Source organism: Rhea americana, unplaced genomic scaffold (assembly GCF_003343005.1).
Source record: "Rhea americana isolate MKP2758 unplaced genomic scaffold, rheAme1 scaffold_69, whole genome shotgun sequence".
Classification (NCBI taxonomy): domain Eukaryota; kingdom Metazoa; phylum Chordata; class Aves; order Rheiformes; family Rheidae; genus Rhea; species Rhea americana.
In genome coordinates, this window is record NW_028186856.1 from 519,760 (window position 1) to 535,902 (window position 16,143).

General features: G+C 36.8%; 1 protein-coding gene across 3 annotated transcripts in view; it reads right to left on the minus strand.

Moving 5' to 3' along the window:
- Positions 1 to 16,143, minus strand: part of EEA1 (early endosome antigen 1) — a 74,560-nt gene that overhangs the window by 40,298 nt on the left and 18,119 nt on the right. For all 3 annotated transcript variants that reach the window (XM_085321314.1, XM_085321313.1, XM_085321315.1), the window contains 7 exons: positions 11,156 to 11,283; positions 6,478 to 6,532; positions 6,296 to 6,361; positions 5,436 to 5,475; positions 4,503 to 4,610; positions 4,294 to 4,415; positions 3,082 to 3,237 (listed from right to left, as the gene is read on the minus strand). In XM_085321314.1, coding sequence (XP_085177440.1) covers positions 3,082 to 3,237; positions 4,294 to 4,415; positions 4,503 to 4,610; positions 5,436 to 5,475; positions 6,296 to 6,361; positions 6,478 to 6,532; positions 11,156 to 11,283 — 675 coding nt within the window. The remainder of the gene's footprint in view (positions 1 to 3,081; positions 3,238 to 4,293; positions 4,416 to 4,502; positions 4,611 to 5,435; positions 5,476 to 6,295; positions 6,362 to 6,477; positions 6,533 to 11,155; positions 11,284 to 16,143) is intronic.

The window sequence follows — 16,143 nt, forward strand, 5'->3', positions numbered from 1 at the left end:
TTCCCTGTATTTTATGGCTTGTAGGGAGACTTATCAAAAAAATGAAACAGATCCCAGTTTGCAGAGATTCATAAAAATGTTTAGCCCTGGAGCAGTGCAGCTGCTCTCATAACATGTTTATTATGTAGCATTCACCACAGTGAAAAGCTAAACATGGAAGTCATATCTCAAAATGAACATTCATCTGAGATATCTAGACACCAGAGTTTCAGGTGTAGCTCTAAAACAGGATGTAAATCCCAACAAAAAGAGAGGGAGAAAAAAGGAAAAAATACTGAATGCACTTGGATGACAACTGTAGAGCTATTCTTCTCAGGTTCTCTCCCTCCTGCAGCTTTAAACATCAGTGGCATTAATGTTTTTAACATAAAATTTATATAAAGTTTTTCAATAGTTTAATATTCCTTAATAATCACCCTGAACAGTTAAAAAGAAATCCCATATTCAGAAGAATTACCAGCACACTAGTGTTCCAAGGCAGAATCACCACAAATACAAAAAGAGGTAAATTTTTTCAACAATAGCATTTAAAGACACACAGAGTTCTCCTCATCCAGGCCGTAAGTACTACTTTGCAAAACAATACTARTGCATATATTTGCACCCATCTCACCAAAATGGCCAAGGATGGCCTAAGAACTGTTTTCATCTTTCAGCCCTTGAGGTGAGGTGGTCTCAAGGAGTAAAGCTGAGATGAAACACCGCCAGGCTTTTATGAGCAGAATTATACCCATGCTGTGGATAGAGAGCTCCCAAGTCCTCTTTTCTTAGGGCTAAGACTTTTCACAGCATGTTTTAAAAATAAAGTGGAAAAGTTTTTAGTACTATGACTTTAAGTAATTTGKTTTTTTTATATATGTCTTATCTACTGTCACATTACATTGACAGAAAAGCTTTTATTTTGAACTTATTACCGAAGTCTTAGGCTACTGTTGCCGTATGCTAAAATTAAACAGAGAAGACGGTAACATTTCTGAGAAGAATGTGACTGCCACAGCTTGTCATGTTTTGCCATACAGAAACTCAGTCTTCTCTGGCTACATACTGATGACACTAAACAGACACCTGATATTATCACCATTATTGCAGTGCAGTTTATAAACTTTCCATACTTCTAAGACTTCTTATATGAATACATATGAACAGGCAGTGGCATTAGTGCAACCTTCTCCTCCACCTGCCATTACATCCAGCAGAACTGAAGTTACTACTTGTTTTCTTCCTGTTAAAGGCTGCATTTGAAACAGCTAGTAAAGTCAAACCTTAACGATACTTAATTTGGGACAACAGGATCAGTCCCTGCTTCTGTGTGTGTTTTAATATGAAAGATTTCAGTTATGCCTACGTCATTGTATTGTTTAATCTTCGAATAAAAACTAAATATAATCTCTAAAACTGCGAAAGATCAGAATGACAGTATTTTGAGTTTCAATTTAAATGCTGCAGCAGAGTTGTGAGCTCTCACAGTTAAAATCAAATTACAATTATGCAACAACTTACATGGCCAAATAGCCACATTATATTCAGAACTCCAGCTGTAATATTCCTCTTTTCCCACATATCTGATTAAGTTCTTGGGATGTATAATTTAAACTTGAGAACAATAGTAGATTCATGTTTAGCATAATACTGTCAGCTGATCCAATTCCTGGGACTCCACATATCTATTAATAGGGGAAAAAAAGTAGCAGAGGGAGGGAAGTTGTAAAGAGTTCAGAGTACTACACTGCAGAGCTCCTCTAAAGTTCTGCAGTGCAGATGAAGAAACAGGAAGTTAAAACTCAAATCTAGGGCACATGAAACACTAGGAACCATTCACGCTCACAAATCTCAACGGGACAGAGGATACCAGAAGCAACTGTGTGTCCTACAGAACTTCCAGTCTTTTCCTCATATAAGCTGGGGAATTCTGCAAGGACCTCATTTCACTAGAGACTATAGCTCTACACTTGCAAGTTTAGAAGTTTAGAAAAGGAAGACAAAATTAAGACGTCACAAGCCTCACTGACAGAATGCCTAGTGAAGATTGGTTATATTGTCACAAAGACCATCAGCAAAACTATACCAACCAATTCACTAGTGAGATGCAGCACACCTCAGCAAGAAAATTCTTCGGCAGATATGGATTTATCAATTCTCCAGTTCAATAAATTACATTAGACAAAAGCCTTTTTTGTTGATACCAATTTTTTTAAAAGGATTTCATGCCAGTATCTCTGTCAGACAGCTGATTTCACTCCCTCTTCCGATAAACMACACCAAAAAGGCTTTAGTCAGGAGGGATCTGAGACAATTCCATCTTGTAACAGTATGAGGAGTAAGATTCCCCCTTAAAGATCCAAGCCAAAGATCCACATTTCTGTTTCCCTCATTTTCATGGAAGTGCTCACTAGTAGAAAAGGAAAGTCACCAAAACCAAGAAAACCAAGCATTTGTTAAGGAAGAGGTAGTTAACATGTATGGCAGTAAGGTGTAGTTTTAGCTTAGCTTCCCCAAATAAATATTTATCATCAAATTCTATATGCAAGAATAATGAAAACAGGAAAATGTTTTCAAATCTCCCATCAGCAATTTAAAACATCTTCCACTGACTCAGCCAAAAGAGAAGCAAGCTTTCACAAACATGAAAATACCTTAAAAAAAAAAAAAAAAAAAAAAAAAAAAAAAAAAAAACTTTAGACTGCAGTAATAAGCTTTTTGTTGCCCAAAAGCAGAAGATTACATCTTGCCCTTAAGCCATGGTGAGGCTTGGTAGTCCCTCACTTTCTAGTCTAGCAGGCAACAGACAGACTGGGAAAACACTATGTAGTTGATTTGGAAGAAGGCAGGGAACATAGATTTGTACCTTACATACAAAACATACCTGTAATAAATAACAGGTGTAAAAAGGTTTCCTATTTGATAGTAAAAACTAGATAAAGATACAGTATTAAAATGCAAACACGCTCACAACATACATTACTATTTTTAAAGTGCCTTTTTTCATTATGATGAATTAGTGTGTTCTATTTTCATACAAAAATTCTTACAACACAACATCTTAATACATTAATGCACACAACATCTTTAGGTATGACTTACCTCTGAGTTAGCCTGCTCTGCCTGCAAATGCTTGCACTCATCTTTCAGCTTGTCAGATTCTCTCTCACGCTCCAAAGTCATTTTGTCCATCAGTGTCTGAACTTGGACCAGTTCCCTTTTCAGGACAGCCACATCTTCCAGACCAGGCCTTTGCAGCTGTAAAGTAGAAAAGTGGCAAAGAGCAACATGATGCCAAGAGACATGCCTCTGGTGCTAATTTCACCTCTAAAAATCTTCCAACTCCTCAAGGTATAGACAAAGTAATATCTACACCATGAAAATTGAAAAAAAAACAGAAAAGTACATGTGATTTGACAAGGGAACAGAATTTAGTAGATCATGCTGTCAGTTCTTGCCTACTAAGCCTTGAACTTGTTGACCAATTTCAACCAAATCTGACAGAGAGGATAATAGTGACCAGGCAGGGCATCATCAGCCCTTCAGGGCAGCTGACTGTGGAAAGAACAGGAGGTAAACAAGTCCTGCTTCCCTCCAAAGTCTAAACAGTGGCAGAGGGGAGGAATACAAGCAGAGGAAGATAAGCAGGAAGTCAGGAGGTCCCTTAGCTACTGCTGTAGAAGCTACAAGGCTGCTGAGTAGCTGGAATTTTTCCCTGAAGCCATGGCTGTATGTAAAAGTCACTAGGAGCCAAATTCTTGGAATACATACACATCAGTATTACCAGCCACGTGCAAGAGGGAAAACATTAACATAAGCAAGATGATGACAGCTGCCAGCCCTTTAGCCACCATGTCACAAAACACCTCTCTGAGTATTTCTTACGAATGCAGCTGTCCAGGGCAGTCACAGCATAACATCTAATGGAAAACAGGTGATCTAATGACAGTTGTTCAAATCAGCAATGGCATTCTCCAAGTAAGTACAGACCTACATAACTTATCTATAAGGATTAACACTCCCCAAAACTCTTTAAATACAGAGCATTAATATGCAGAATACAAAATAATATAGTGTAAATTTTAATATGCAAGTCATATACAACACATGTATTTCTTGACCAGAAAGATACTGAATATTTAGGCCAGTGAAATAGACAAGAAAAATGATGTTCTGAAATCCTTTTCAACCCACAAGCAGATCCCTCCAAGTTCCACAGTGCTTGAATACTTAAAAACTGTATTTGCAACCAGTTGAGTATATCCCCCTTTAATTTGGAAAGGACATAAAACATTAAGCCTGTGATCTGAATACCAGTTCTGTCTTTAAGTCTTCTACTGCATTTCTCTCTTTCTGCAGTTCTTGTGTCAGGTTTGTCACTTTCTGTTCTGCACCTTCCCGAAGACTGATTTCTTCATCATATTTTGCTTTAAGATCTAATTAAGAAGGAAGTTGAACAAACGATCATTTGCAAGAGTTGCACAAATAGGGAACAGAATCAGACTGCAGGTTAATAGACTTACCCACAATTTCAGTAGCTAGCTGTGCTGCCTTCTGCTCAAATAAGTCTTTCATTTGCTTAATATTAAAATTTTCTACTTGKATCTCTTCTAGTTGATGTTCTAATGATTCTAGTTCCATAAAAAAGAACAGTATTATTTTCTAAGATACCTAGGACAAGTTTATACAGTTACTCACATCAATAACAAACCACAGTAAATAGAAGAGTAATTAATCCAAGTCCACTTAACATCCATTTAGCTTTAGGGAAATGAATAATAGTTAAATATCTACATGCATGATCCTGGAACCAGTCATAAGTTGAGTCCTATGCAGAATTAAGGACATAATGGTTTCGGTTAGTCAGCAAATATCCTTTCATATCATTTTAACATGCTGAATTCTGAGCCCCAAACTGTGATTAGAAGCCATTTAATCATGATCAGTCAAATACTTTATGTGCACATAAGGAAATTGTATTCCATGAGTGCCTCATGAAGACAAAACAGGGAGCAAAAATTATTTTCCTGAGAAACAAATAACATTTCATTGTTTTCATTGTAGCAATGAGAACAGAATAATGAATAAAATCAGCATTGACGAAAGCTGTAGTTTAAATGTCAACAGTCACTGTCTTTCTCAGCAAAAGACTCATCCCGAATGCTTGAATATATGAAATGACTAAAAACATGTTCAATACTATGACTGAGAGGTGCTTTCACAGTTATGAGAATTCCTCTCTCACTTCTAAAAATAACAAACGTGAACTTCTCTTAACAATTCCCCACACCATAGCTATCAGGAGCTACCTTAAGCACCTGCAGTAAACTTCATTTGTCAGCTTTGTCTCTTGAATTTACCAAAAGTACACTTTTATCAACCCTAAAGCCACACTGAACAAAATTTCAGAAATTCCAGAACAGTGACAGAAATTGATAAAATAAAACATTAGTCACCTGCAGATGTAGCTGCTGTCAATCCATCAGACTTAGAATCCTTAAAAAAACAGAGGAATAAATGTATCATTAGACAGTAGGAATAACTACTAGTCCTTCAATAGTTGAGAAAGTCTTCAAAAAAAGGATCCCACTTTTGGAAAGAAATGGAAATAGAGGCTTCTGTGCTCTGAAACCATTAAGTAACATAAATATACCTGATTTAAAACAGCTACAGCGARAAGGCTGGAAAAAGTCAAAATGATTTTCCATTTCTCATATCACTACCCTATTAGACCCYAGGTTTTTTAAGATTCCAGTAAAAATCCCTCCCCCCCTTTTTTATTATTTTTGGAAGATGACCCTAAAAACACAAGTCACAGACATTAAACAGAAAGGCAGCAATGCGCATTCTCAGAGTATACATTAGAGTATAGTTTATAACAATTCAGTATTTAAGTAGCTTATAATAACAAAGTGAGTTTTTATAGGTATAGCACACTATAATTTGCCTTTTTGGTTCTGTTTACATGAGGTTTTGTGAAATCATACTATTTTCCCAAAATATTTCTTACAAGAAAGACTCCATTGCTACATTTCTCATAACAGATGAAACATCACATTCAATTTATTTTCTTTAATAAACAAAGTTCTGAATAAGACCAAAAGAAGGAAAGTTTTGAACTGAACTTGTAGTAAGTAGTATGAAAAAATCACTATCCATGACTTTGTTTTTCAGATATATACTTTTTTTTTTCAAGAACACATCAAGAGTCAAGCCATGGAACTAACTATATCAGGCCACGCGCCTTACAAAAATGTATTACTCTTCAATGTCAATGTTGAAGATAAACCTGCTTCAAGTATTTTAAAGTAATTACTTGCTGCTGCTGCCCTTGCAATTTTTCTAGTTCTTTCTTCAGCTCTTCTGAATACCATCTCTCCTCCTAGAACAGAAAAAAAGAGATTGGGAAGAGCAAACTGTAAGTTTGGGTGCTTAAGATAGTAGAATACTTCGTAATTTGAAACAAAGAACCGTATGCAAGTAAAATACATTTCCAACCTTCAGGGAAGCTTGCAAGTCCTGGACTTCTTGTCGGAGCAGCGATACTTCATCTCTGAATAAACATATCCATGTAGCAGAGAAAATGAATATGCAGTGGTTATGTTTTGTCAGTTGTATTTTCAGTACAAGTCATAAAATATACTATGTAACTGGAACACAGCTATAATCACATATTATATAAATATATATAGTAGATATTACATAAATATAACCTACTATATGTAAATATGCATATTTTATTTTTTGAAAACTTGGAACAAACTGAATTAATAGACACTTGTTAGCTCACTTTCATATCATCACCTGAAAAATGCTAAAACATATAAAGTAGATAAGATATATATATAAAATATATATGCAGGACAAAGACACAGTCTGTTCAAAGAAAGTAGATTAAGAGTTCTCTTTTTTTTTTCTTTTTTTTTAATATTAGAAGAGTCTTACAAAAATCAAATGCAAGTCTAAGTTGGTGCATCAGCTTGACCACATCGTTTCAGAACAGCAAAGCTTTGCATTGGGATGTTTAACCATTTTACACACCTTATGAAGAGGGCAGGTCTATTCTCCTTCATTTACCATCTCAAGTAAGAGACAGCATGCTGTCCTACTCCTGAAACATGCAGTTACATAATTTTTCCTCCACACAGCAATTCAGTATGTCCCACAGATACACTCACGTAATGGTATGAATGTTTAAAGCCTTGGGATGTTAAGTTTTCAAATTTCATCCTCAAGCCTCCAGCCATGCAMGAACACAAGATCCAATGCTAAAACTGTTGGTTCAGATAGCACCCTTCTGAATCTCAGGTCTCTTTCAGAATTGCTTAATGATATACACAAGGCCAATGTTGCCTCACTGAGACACAGCCACTCCAAACTTGGGACACAGAGTCATTACAACAGTGTCAACGCATCCATTCTTACTGTTTACACAGCATCAACACTGCAGGGCCTACTCCAATATAGATACGTGTGGGTGTGAATATCAACATATTCCCTCAGTTTTTATACTATACAAAATTTGCTGCAGCAGTGCTGCATTACTCCTTCCTCCACTGATGCTCCTTCTTTTACCTCATATTGCCATCAGCCCAGGGATGAGGGGGGATATTTCCTTACTTAAGCTGGAAAGGAACAGATTCAATCTACACCTGTGTATTACCATCCTGTTTATGTCATCAAGAAGCAAGGGAAACATATTGGCACATGAACAAAGTGGTGTCAATAAGAACTCCAAGGTGGATCAATTTCAATGGCAAAACGAATATGTGATATTAGAAAGAGAAGACTCATTGGTCTCTGTAATAGATAAAAATTTTTGAACTGTATGAAAATAGTTTGTAATACGGAAGAGGAGGGAGGGCAGGAGAAGGTGGAATGTAAGCACCCCCCTACAGTAATTGCCTTGATAATCCCAGCACGATTTTGCTTGAATGATAAGATGAAACTAAATTTGGTTTAGCTGTCCACTGAAAAATAAACGGGAAAGAAGAAGAAAAAATATAAAGGATCACTCCGGAACTGTAATTTTATTTTTCTTACTGCCACCCAAATCCTTATCAACTCACCCTTTCCACTATGACCATGCTGCAATCCCTTCCTCTTCTCTGACACTCCTCTCAGCACAGCTCCTAAGCCTTGCCACCTGGCAAATCCCAACTACCTTTTCCTTATGCTCCACATCATTCCCCATCTTTAATGCTGGTACCTGAATTTAACACTGAGTACTAATGGTCTAGCAAGACCACACTGGGTAGTTACAGGATGTACTCTTGTCACTTAACTGTGGTAGCTCATGGGGGGAAGAGGAAGGGGACAAGGAGGAGAAGAGGACACCATGTAATTCATAGTACCTAGATCTCTCTATTAACTATTATTTAGTCAACATTCAGAACTTCACCTCCTAACTTGGTTCTATGAATCACATGTAAACTCGCTTGTAGGTAACTGACCTGACTGATTCACTGCAGTATATCAGAATATTTCTTTAACATGACAGTCTAAGTTTTGAAAGAAATGTTTATGTTGCAAGAGAGGTTTATCAAACAAGCATACAACTGAGAAACATTAAAGAACACCACACTATGAAGAAGAAATAGCTCAAGTGTTTCACAGCAGCTCTCACCAGACTCCGTCTACACCATCCAAACTCCCTGACGTTGACCATTTTTTCAATTATATGAGAGAAAACTATCCTTAAACTGTCAAGAGCCAGAAAAAAATAATTCACCAGCCAACATCTGGTTAACATTGGAAACTTGTAGGCATAAAAATAAATCTTTCATAAATTATATAAACAATATAATATCATTCAAATGGGGAAATAATTGGTCATAACTATTCTACTGGAAGTACCATCTCTGTTTTAAGTTATATCACTTGGAAAGGATTTAAAGCAGACAGAGAAGAAATATTCTTAAGTATGTGTGCACCCAGGAAAAATAGTATAACTCTAATGGTACCATACCATCTCCTCATACATTTGGAAAACACAGAGGATAAAAGTGATGGTAAAAATAGCAAAACAGGCAGAACGCTCACTTTAAAAAACAATACCAATTTATTTACCTACTAGCTTTCTTTCCCTACACAGTTAAGTAAACCGAGGACATGCAGGCTGCAGACTGTAGCTCATCTTCTCGTCGCACTACCTCCTGCTTGCCTGCTGCGCAAGCAACCAAACCCCGCTGCCACAACTCCTCCAGAGGTGGGACTTGCCCTACAGAAGCCCCTTCAAATATAATCAGAAAATAATTCAGCTCCTTTTTGAGATCATACTGACATCTCATCGCTGATATCTAGGAATAATGTCTGCAGCATTACTTTTACTTGTGAGCTAAGCACATCTGACAGATAGAAGATACTATATAATACCATATAGCTTTGTCAAAGCAGAAACACATGTTAAAATGAGATCATATTTGAGGAGTATAACCTTTTGTGTTCCAGAAGCCGTAATGACAGACTACTGAAGAAAAATACAATGCTAAAACTTCTGCAACTATTCTAAGTTTGTTTAAATATTTTGCCATTAAGCTATGTGCCTTGAAAATGCCTTTTAAAACTAGTATTTTGTTTTATCTCAATAATTGTTTCTTCAACTTGGTGAGTTATTTTCAGCCCCTTTCTCCATTGCATTGTTAAGAGAAGTAGTAATCGGAGTCTGAGCCTCCTCTCAGGAGCTTCAACACTCTCAATACAAAGCACATGTTCAGGGAGTACAGCCAGAAACCCACTGTGGTTGGAAGAGAGTGGAACTATCCATGAGGAGGGGCCTCTAGACCAGTGCATGAAGACAAGACCTCTACTAACACTGGCTCTTAGTGCCTTGCCAGTTGTGCAGAATGCTGCGGAGATATATACCTTCATTCGGATAATAAGTGAAATGTGTTACCTTTCACATTCTTTTCTTACAGGAAAAAAAAAAGAAAGAAAGAAAAAGCAAGAGTTAAACATATGGATTTTTTTCCAGTGTAACTATTTATCATTTTGGTCCATATTTCTACTGGCCACAAAACATCTGAATGATTTACTACACAGCTGTGGCAGAAACTGGTTCAGTCATCAGGTGAACACCAGGAAAGTTGTAGATTCTGAGCCTCTATTTGCTGAATGAGGCCACAGTCATCTGCTCACTGTAAGACTGTTGTGTGCCAAGCAAAAGAGAGTTTTCGGGAGTGTGACAAAGTAGCAGCATTGATTGTCGCTTACAACAGTCCCAAACAAACACTGAACAAAAGAAGAACCTGGAGGAAACAAAATAAAATCTTTAGGCACATAGCTTAATGGCAAAATTTTAAAATAAACTTAGAATAGTTGCAGAAGTTTTAGCAYAGTATTTTTCTTCAGTAGTCTGTCATTAAGGCTTCTGGAACAAAAAGGTTATGCTCCTCAATTTATTATTATTTATTCCTATATAAATTTTTCTCTTAAGAAAAACTCCCCAAACCAACAAGAAGGACTACTGAAACAGAGAGACTACACAAAACTATCCTGGAGAGAGTAAGTTTCACCTTGTCAACTCCTGCTATATACTGCTGGTCTCAAAAATTAAACAGTATGATAGGTTGCCTAGGAATATATTTAACTATACAGTTTTGAACAAAAAGTTAAATAAAAAAAACTAGAGAAGATTTCTATAGATCAGTATGGAGCTTCTGGAATATGGAAGCATTAGAAAGAGGATCAGTGAAACAAAGTTCTCAGATTTGCAAACAAGGCAATATGGGAACCTATCAAAGCAAATAGTGAGAATATTGGGTAATTACCCAATACCGTAACCACTAAGTGACAAAATCAGGTTTCTTCTCTTTCTCAAGGGTTGCCCTTCTCCATCCTCAAAAAATGCAATTTAACCTCTATGCCAGAAATAAGTTGGAAACTGTATTTTTCTGCCTCAATCCTAAAAATCGTATCATTTTGCAACTCTGCATTGTCAGCTGTATGAGAAACAGGTGATATAATTAAAAATACAACTATATACACCTCTTGTCATCTATTGTCAAATCAGCCAACATAAGTTTTAAGCTTCTTTTTAATTGCATTTAGAAAGGAGGCATGAACATTTAAATACTTTACTACATAATTAAGTGTTCAAATGAATACAGCCTTCATTGTAATTAGAAGCAGTTTAATACTGATACAAAAACACATGAACAAAGGAATACTGTTGCACCTGTTTGGTGACAGATGACTTTCCCCTCCGTGAGTTGAATCAATGCCAGAATCATGAACTGCTTCATAGTGCTTGAACAGCTCCTCAGCTGATCCATGAGACTTCATACAGAGAGGACAAATAAAGCCCTATTATAAAAAGGGGAAAAAAAAGTGAAAAGTAAAATTTGGCTTTTTGCATCTTTCTTTTCTTCCACAATTAAAAATTTTATTTTATATTTAAAAGAAAGCAAATACCATTTTTTTTAAATAGATTCATACTAAGTATTTTGTGTTCTGATAACAGTTTTGGCAATTAAGAAGTTAAATAAGGCATACAAAAGTCATTTTATTATTCACTATGTTTTTCACAACAGCATTACATACTAGCAATAAAATCTTCATTTAGAAAAATAAAAACATTAATTTTTGAAGGACTGCAAGAATTATCATACAACTTTTCATAAAATCAGATTCTTCTTCCAAGGAGAAGATACAGTTTAGGGGGGTTGTTTTTAGAAAAGGAGATCCAAAAAACACTCATGCGAATGAGACAAAATAAAACTCTCTAAAGCATAGTTATTTATACACCCATTATGACCATATCTAGGCCACTGACTTTAATATGTATCAGATGAGAGTAGAAAATAGTCTTCAACTTGCATAAAATTAGTACATGCAATTAAGAAGTTAAGAACTGAAACAGACCCTCTACAATCTAAAGAATCAGAAATAATCCATTTACATTCCAGAATATTTAGCGCAAACTTATTCATAGTAAAAATCTAAAAGGCTGAAGGTGCTGACCTTCATTCTACCTCCAAAGTCATGTGAAAACAGTTACTAATCATGTATCTTGTATCTGTGATTCTGTGATCTTTAAATATGTGTGGCCAAACAGACATTTGCCAGAAGTGTTAGGTACCTCACTTTACCAAACAACCTCTTCAATTTGTTTTTAACTGATGGACTTTAATTTGGTTCTTTACTCATTTGGTTACCATGATCACTCAGGGCCCAGTTCTCATTTACACTACAGCCAATACGCATCACTCAAGCAAAACAAAGGAATTTCAGAGTGAAGTAAGCAACTTAGTCTCACATTAAAGCTGCCTTATAATTCCAAACTATATAAAGAGATCTTGTTGCAAGTGAGATTAAGGCTATAGGGTTTAATTTGTTTGAAATATGCATTTACATTTTTAAACATTACCCTTCAGTATCACATTCCAACACTAATTGTATTACATGGACTGTATTAATTGTATCACATTCCAAGACCCAAACAAAGATCTTCACTATCCAAAATCAGAATACTCCAGGAAGATTACCTTTCACATAACATATGCTCCTGCAAGATAATCCAACAGATCCACAAGTAGTTTTGATACTCAGTTTACATCCTTAACCATGTATTTGGACACTACCAGATAAGCTGCAGAACTTTAGACATAATTACAAAGTGAAGGTACTGAATGTGTATGTCGTCAATCACAATAGCACTCACTTTCTAACTTGACATTGATAGTATTTTGTTTCACTGGTCATTAAAAATTAAATAACCAAATACTTACATGGATTTAATCCAAGAAAAATTCAGCCCAGGCCATTCAAAAGCAGCTGATGCTCCAAAGCACTGAATAGGAACTTTATTACTGCTATTATTTATTTTATGWTTCAGGAAATTAAAAAATTAAGTATATTTGCTTGTTAAATCCACAACCTCATCATACTGAAGACTAATTTTAGCAAAACTGGATCAAACAAACAAAACAGTATATTCCTTCAAAAGCAGAGCACAGACATTTACTTCTTATTACAATTTATTTATTTCCTGAATTAATTTGCATGGCTTCACTTAGCTTTAAGGTAAGTCACTCATTTATACACACATATGCCAAGAGGGATATAGGAAAGTTGGTACCCAACTTAGCTCCCAGTAACATCTATCAGATATAAACAGCATATGATGGCAATGAAAGTTTCTCTGAGCAAAAGAATCAGAGGGAGAATCTAGAAAATTCTTGGCAAATAGCAATGACAATAAACAATAAGACTGGTCAAAAAGCAAGGAATTTGTTTTGCAGATTACATGAGAGCAGACACTCTCRTGCAGTAACAGAATCCTGTTGGGATGAAACACAACCGAGCAGTTCTGGCGGCTCACGTTGGTTTCCCGGTGACAGAAAGACCCGCTGCTCATCAGACAAGCACACGTTCTCACATAGCACAGGGGAGTCTGAAAAGAACAAGCACAGAGACTTGCTCTGTCCTGTCCTTCCTTTCGCCTTTTATTTCCTCYCATTTAAGCAGTAGAGTCTGTTTGGTTGCTTTTGGCTGTTTGCTGGGTTATATTATGTGAAAAGAGGGGCCCTGGAGAAGAGGAAAGAACAGATTATWTTTGCAGCAAGGGTGCAGCAATCAATAAGTTATCTCAAATACCACCAGGCAAAGCCAGGCCAAGATTTTCCAAAAACTCAGGCAAAACTGAACGCAGCTCCCCCRGGGACAAGGGGAAAGCTGCAGAGCCAGCAGGATGCCTTGCAACTCAGAAGGCGGACGAGAGCGCAAGAGTCAAATCTACTGCCTCCAGGAGATGAGGGGAAGCACGCACAAAATTTCCTTTCTAATAACAGAAACCACTTCCCTCTCGCAGGGGGTAAAGAGTGTGTCACCCAACAGCCCCTGCCTCCCCACAGGCACTGCAGTAACCACTGCTGGCCTCGTTTTTTGGCGTCTGGCRCTGTTAAGATCAGCAGCGGATTATGGCAATCAGACTGCACCCTGTCTGACTCACAAACACTGGCAGAGGAGGATGTCACCCTTCCACAAAYGGGCACCCTCGTCTCGGAAAATGCCATCCTTTCTCCTGTTTGTAGGGAGCCAGTAGATATTTGGGGAAGACACGGACGCCAGCCATTCTAGCTAAATGCACCCTAACTCACAAATCAGAACRGTAGACTATATACACCCGGGACCACATTGCTTCATGCAAACCAACAATGCTGTTGAAGTCAGAGTTAGCACACGAATATTAATTCAGTTCTCTTCATACTGAGAAAATCAGAATTATCTGGACTCTCCTTGGGTACCAGACAGTAACTGACCAAAGTATAAAGCTTTCCTGGGCTTGCAACAGTTAGCTCCAGGGGAGAATCTTGTTTAGGGGCTTGGGGTGGTGGGCCTCTCTCTCTCTTTTTATTAAATAGATAAATAATAAAAAAATACAGTCATAAAAATCTCTCTCTCCTAGCATCCTCTTGAGACGCATTCTGAAAATACACATAAAAGCATATTTTAGTAATTTGAAGCTGAATGTGTGGGAAGGAGGAGGGAGAGAAGAAAACTCATCGTCTTAAAGGCTTGCATCATTTGAGCATTTTTGTTAGTTTGCAGGAATTTGTAGCAAGTGCAAGATACACATATCCAGTGCAGACATGGTCCTGATCCAGAAGGCAGATTAAATAGTTACAGCCATTAAAGGGTGTAACATTGACTACCACAACTGGGGTGAGGGAGGGAGATCTCCATTCCAGTAAGTCTACTTTTATCTTCCTTAACTACATAGACCTTTATAGAAAAAGCAAGTACTGAAGTAATGTWCTTGTATTTGAAGAAGGAAGTCACCATGTACGACATGCACAATTATATTTTTCCAAAGGCTAAATTTACCAAGTGCCTCTYGGCTAACATCATTTCAAAATACATTTAGGGGTTGCACTGAATAAAGTGCAGCCGTAGAGAACTGAAAGGGATTTAAYATTCTTCAATTAATAAAAGGAAAGATATCACTTATAATGCCTTCAGTGCTGCATACATAGATATAATTCATAACTCCTGGACTCACATTTCTAATTGGGCTTTCTCTTTTGCTTTACACAAGGGGAAAAAAGAGGAGCAAAAAAGAAGTTAAGGACAATTAGATGATTTTTGCTTTTTTAACTAGAGAATATTTCCATCAGAAAATGACAGTTTGTTGTCTAAAACTTATTACAGATCCCTATCAATTGGGGGGAAATGGGGGGAAAAAAAAAGCTACAACAAGTACAAGTTTTATTAGGAAAGTTTTTAGGATCACTACAGAATTCCTGAAGCAAGATAGAGCAAGTGAACAGTAAGAAAGTCCAAACCAAAACACCACATACATGCACAACCTAGCCACTAGGACTCAATAAACAATTTATAACTCAAAATAGCCTGTGACCTACTGGTTAAGGCATTCTGCTGAGAATAAGGAACAATACATTTCAAGTCCCAATTTCTTGATTCAGAGGGAAACGTTTGGATCTCTTTCAGATGGATGCCTATGCCGCCTGCATAGCACCAAGCATACCCACAGCAAAACGCTGTTCTCTATGAGACAGGTCTTTGCTGGTGCAAAGCCTTCAAGGTATACCAGTTTTATTTACAGCAGAACAGAAATTACTATCTAGAAGTTTTGTGGAAAAGTGCCCTACCTCATGTCAAATTTTAATGCCAAATTTTACCAATAATATTATACTACTTGAAAGCATTACAGATTTATTTAATTGATTTTCGTCAGAAAAAAGCTTATGACTAGCTCTGTGCAAACATTCCTGTGTAGTTATCTTCCCCCTCTACTAGTTAAGACTTACTTTCAGCCCTGATAAAGTTAACCTTCTCAGCTTAACTCTCTCTCAGCTCTCTCTCTTTTAAAAGGCAACTGAGAAAAATGACTCCTTTTGGGTAATATTAATATTCATTAATATAGCATTCCTTGGGAAGAAAGCCAGTATGTTAAAAGCAACACTTGAAGGAAAGCCTTACAAAAAAAAAAAAAAACTACCATATTTATTTTTAATGCACCAACCTAATTTACAGGACTATCACTGTTTGGAGAACTCTGGCCACCTGCACAGAAACACTGCCCAGTCCGAGTACATGCACAGACAGATAGGTACACCCTGTATAACTAGAAGTTTTCATCAACTGCAGTCATTCCACAGAACTACTCAGAAAGATTCACAAATAATTTACATGGCAGAATGG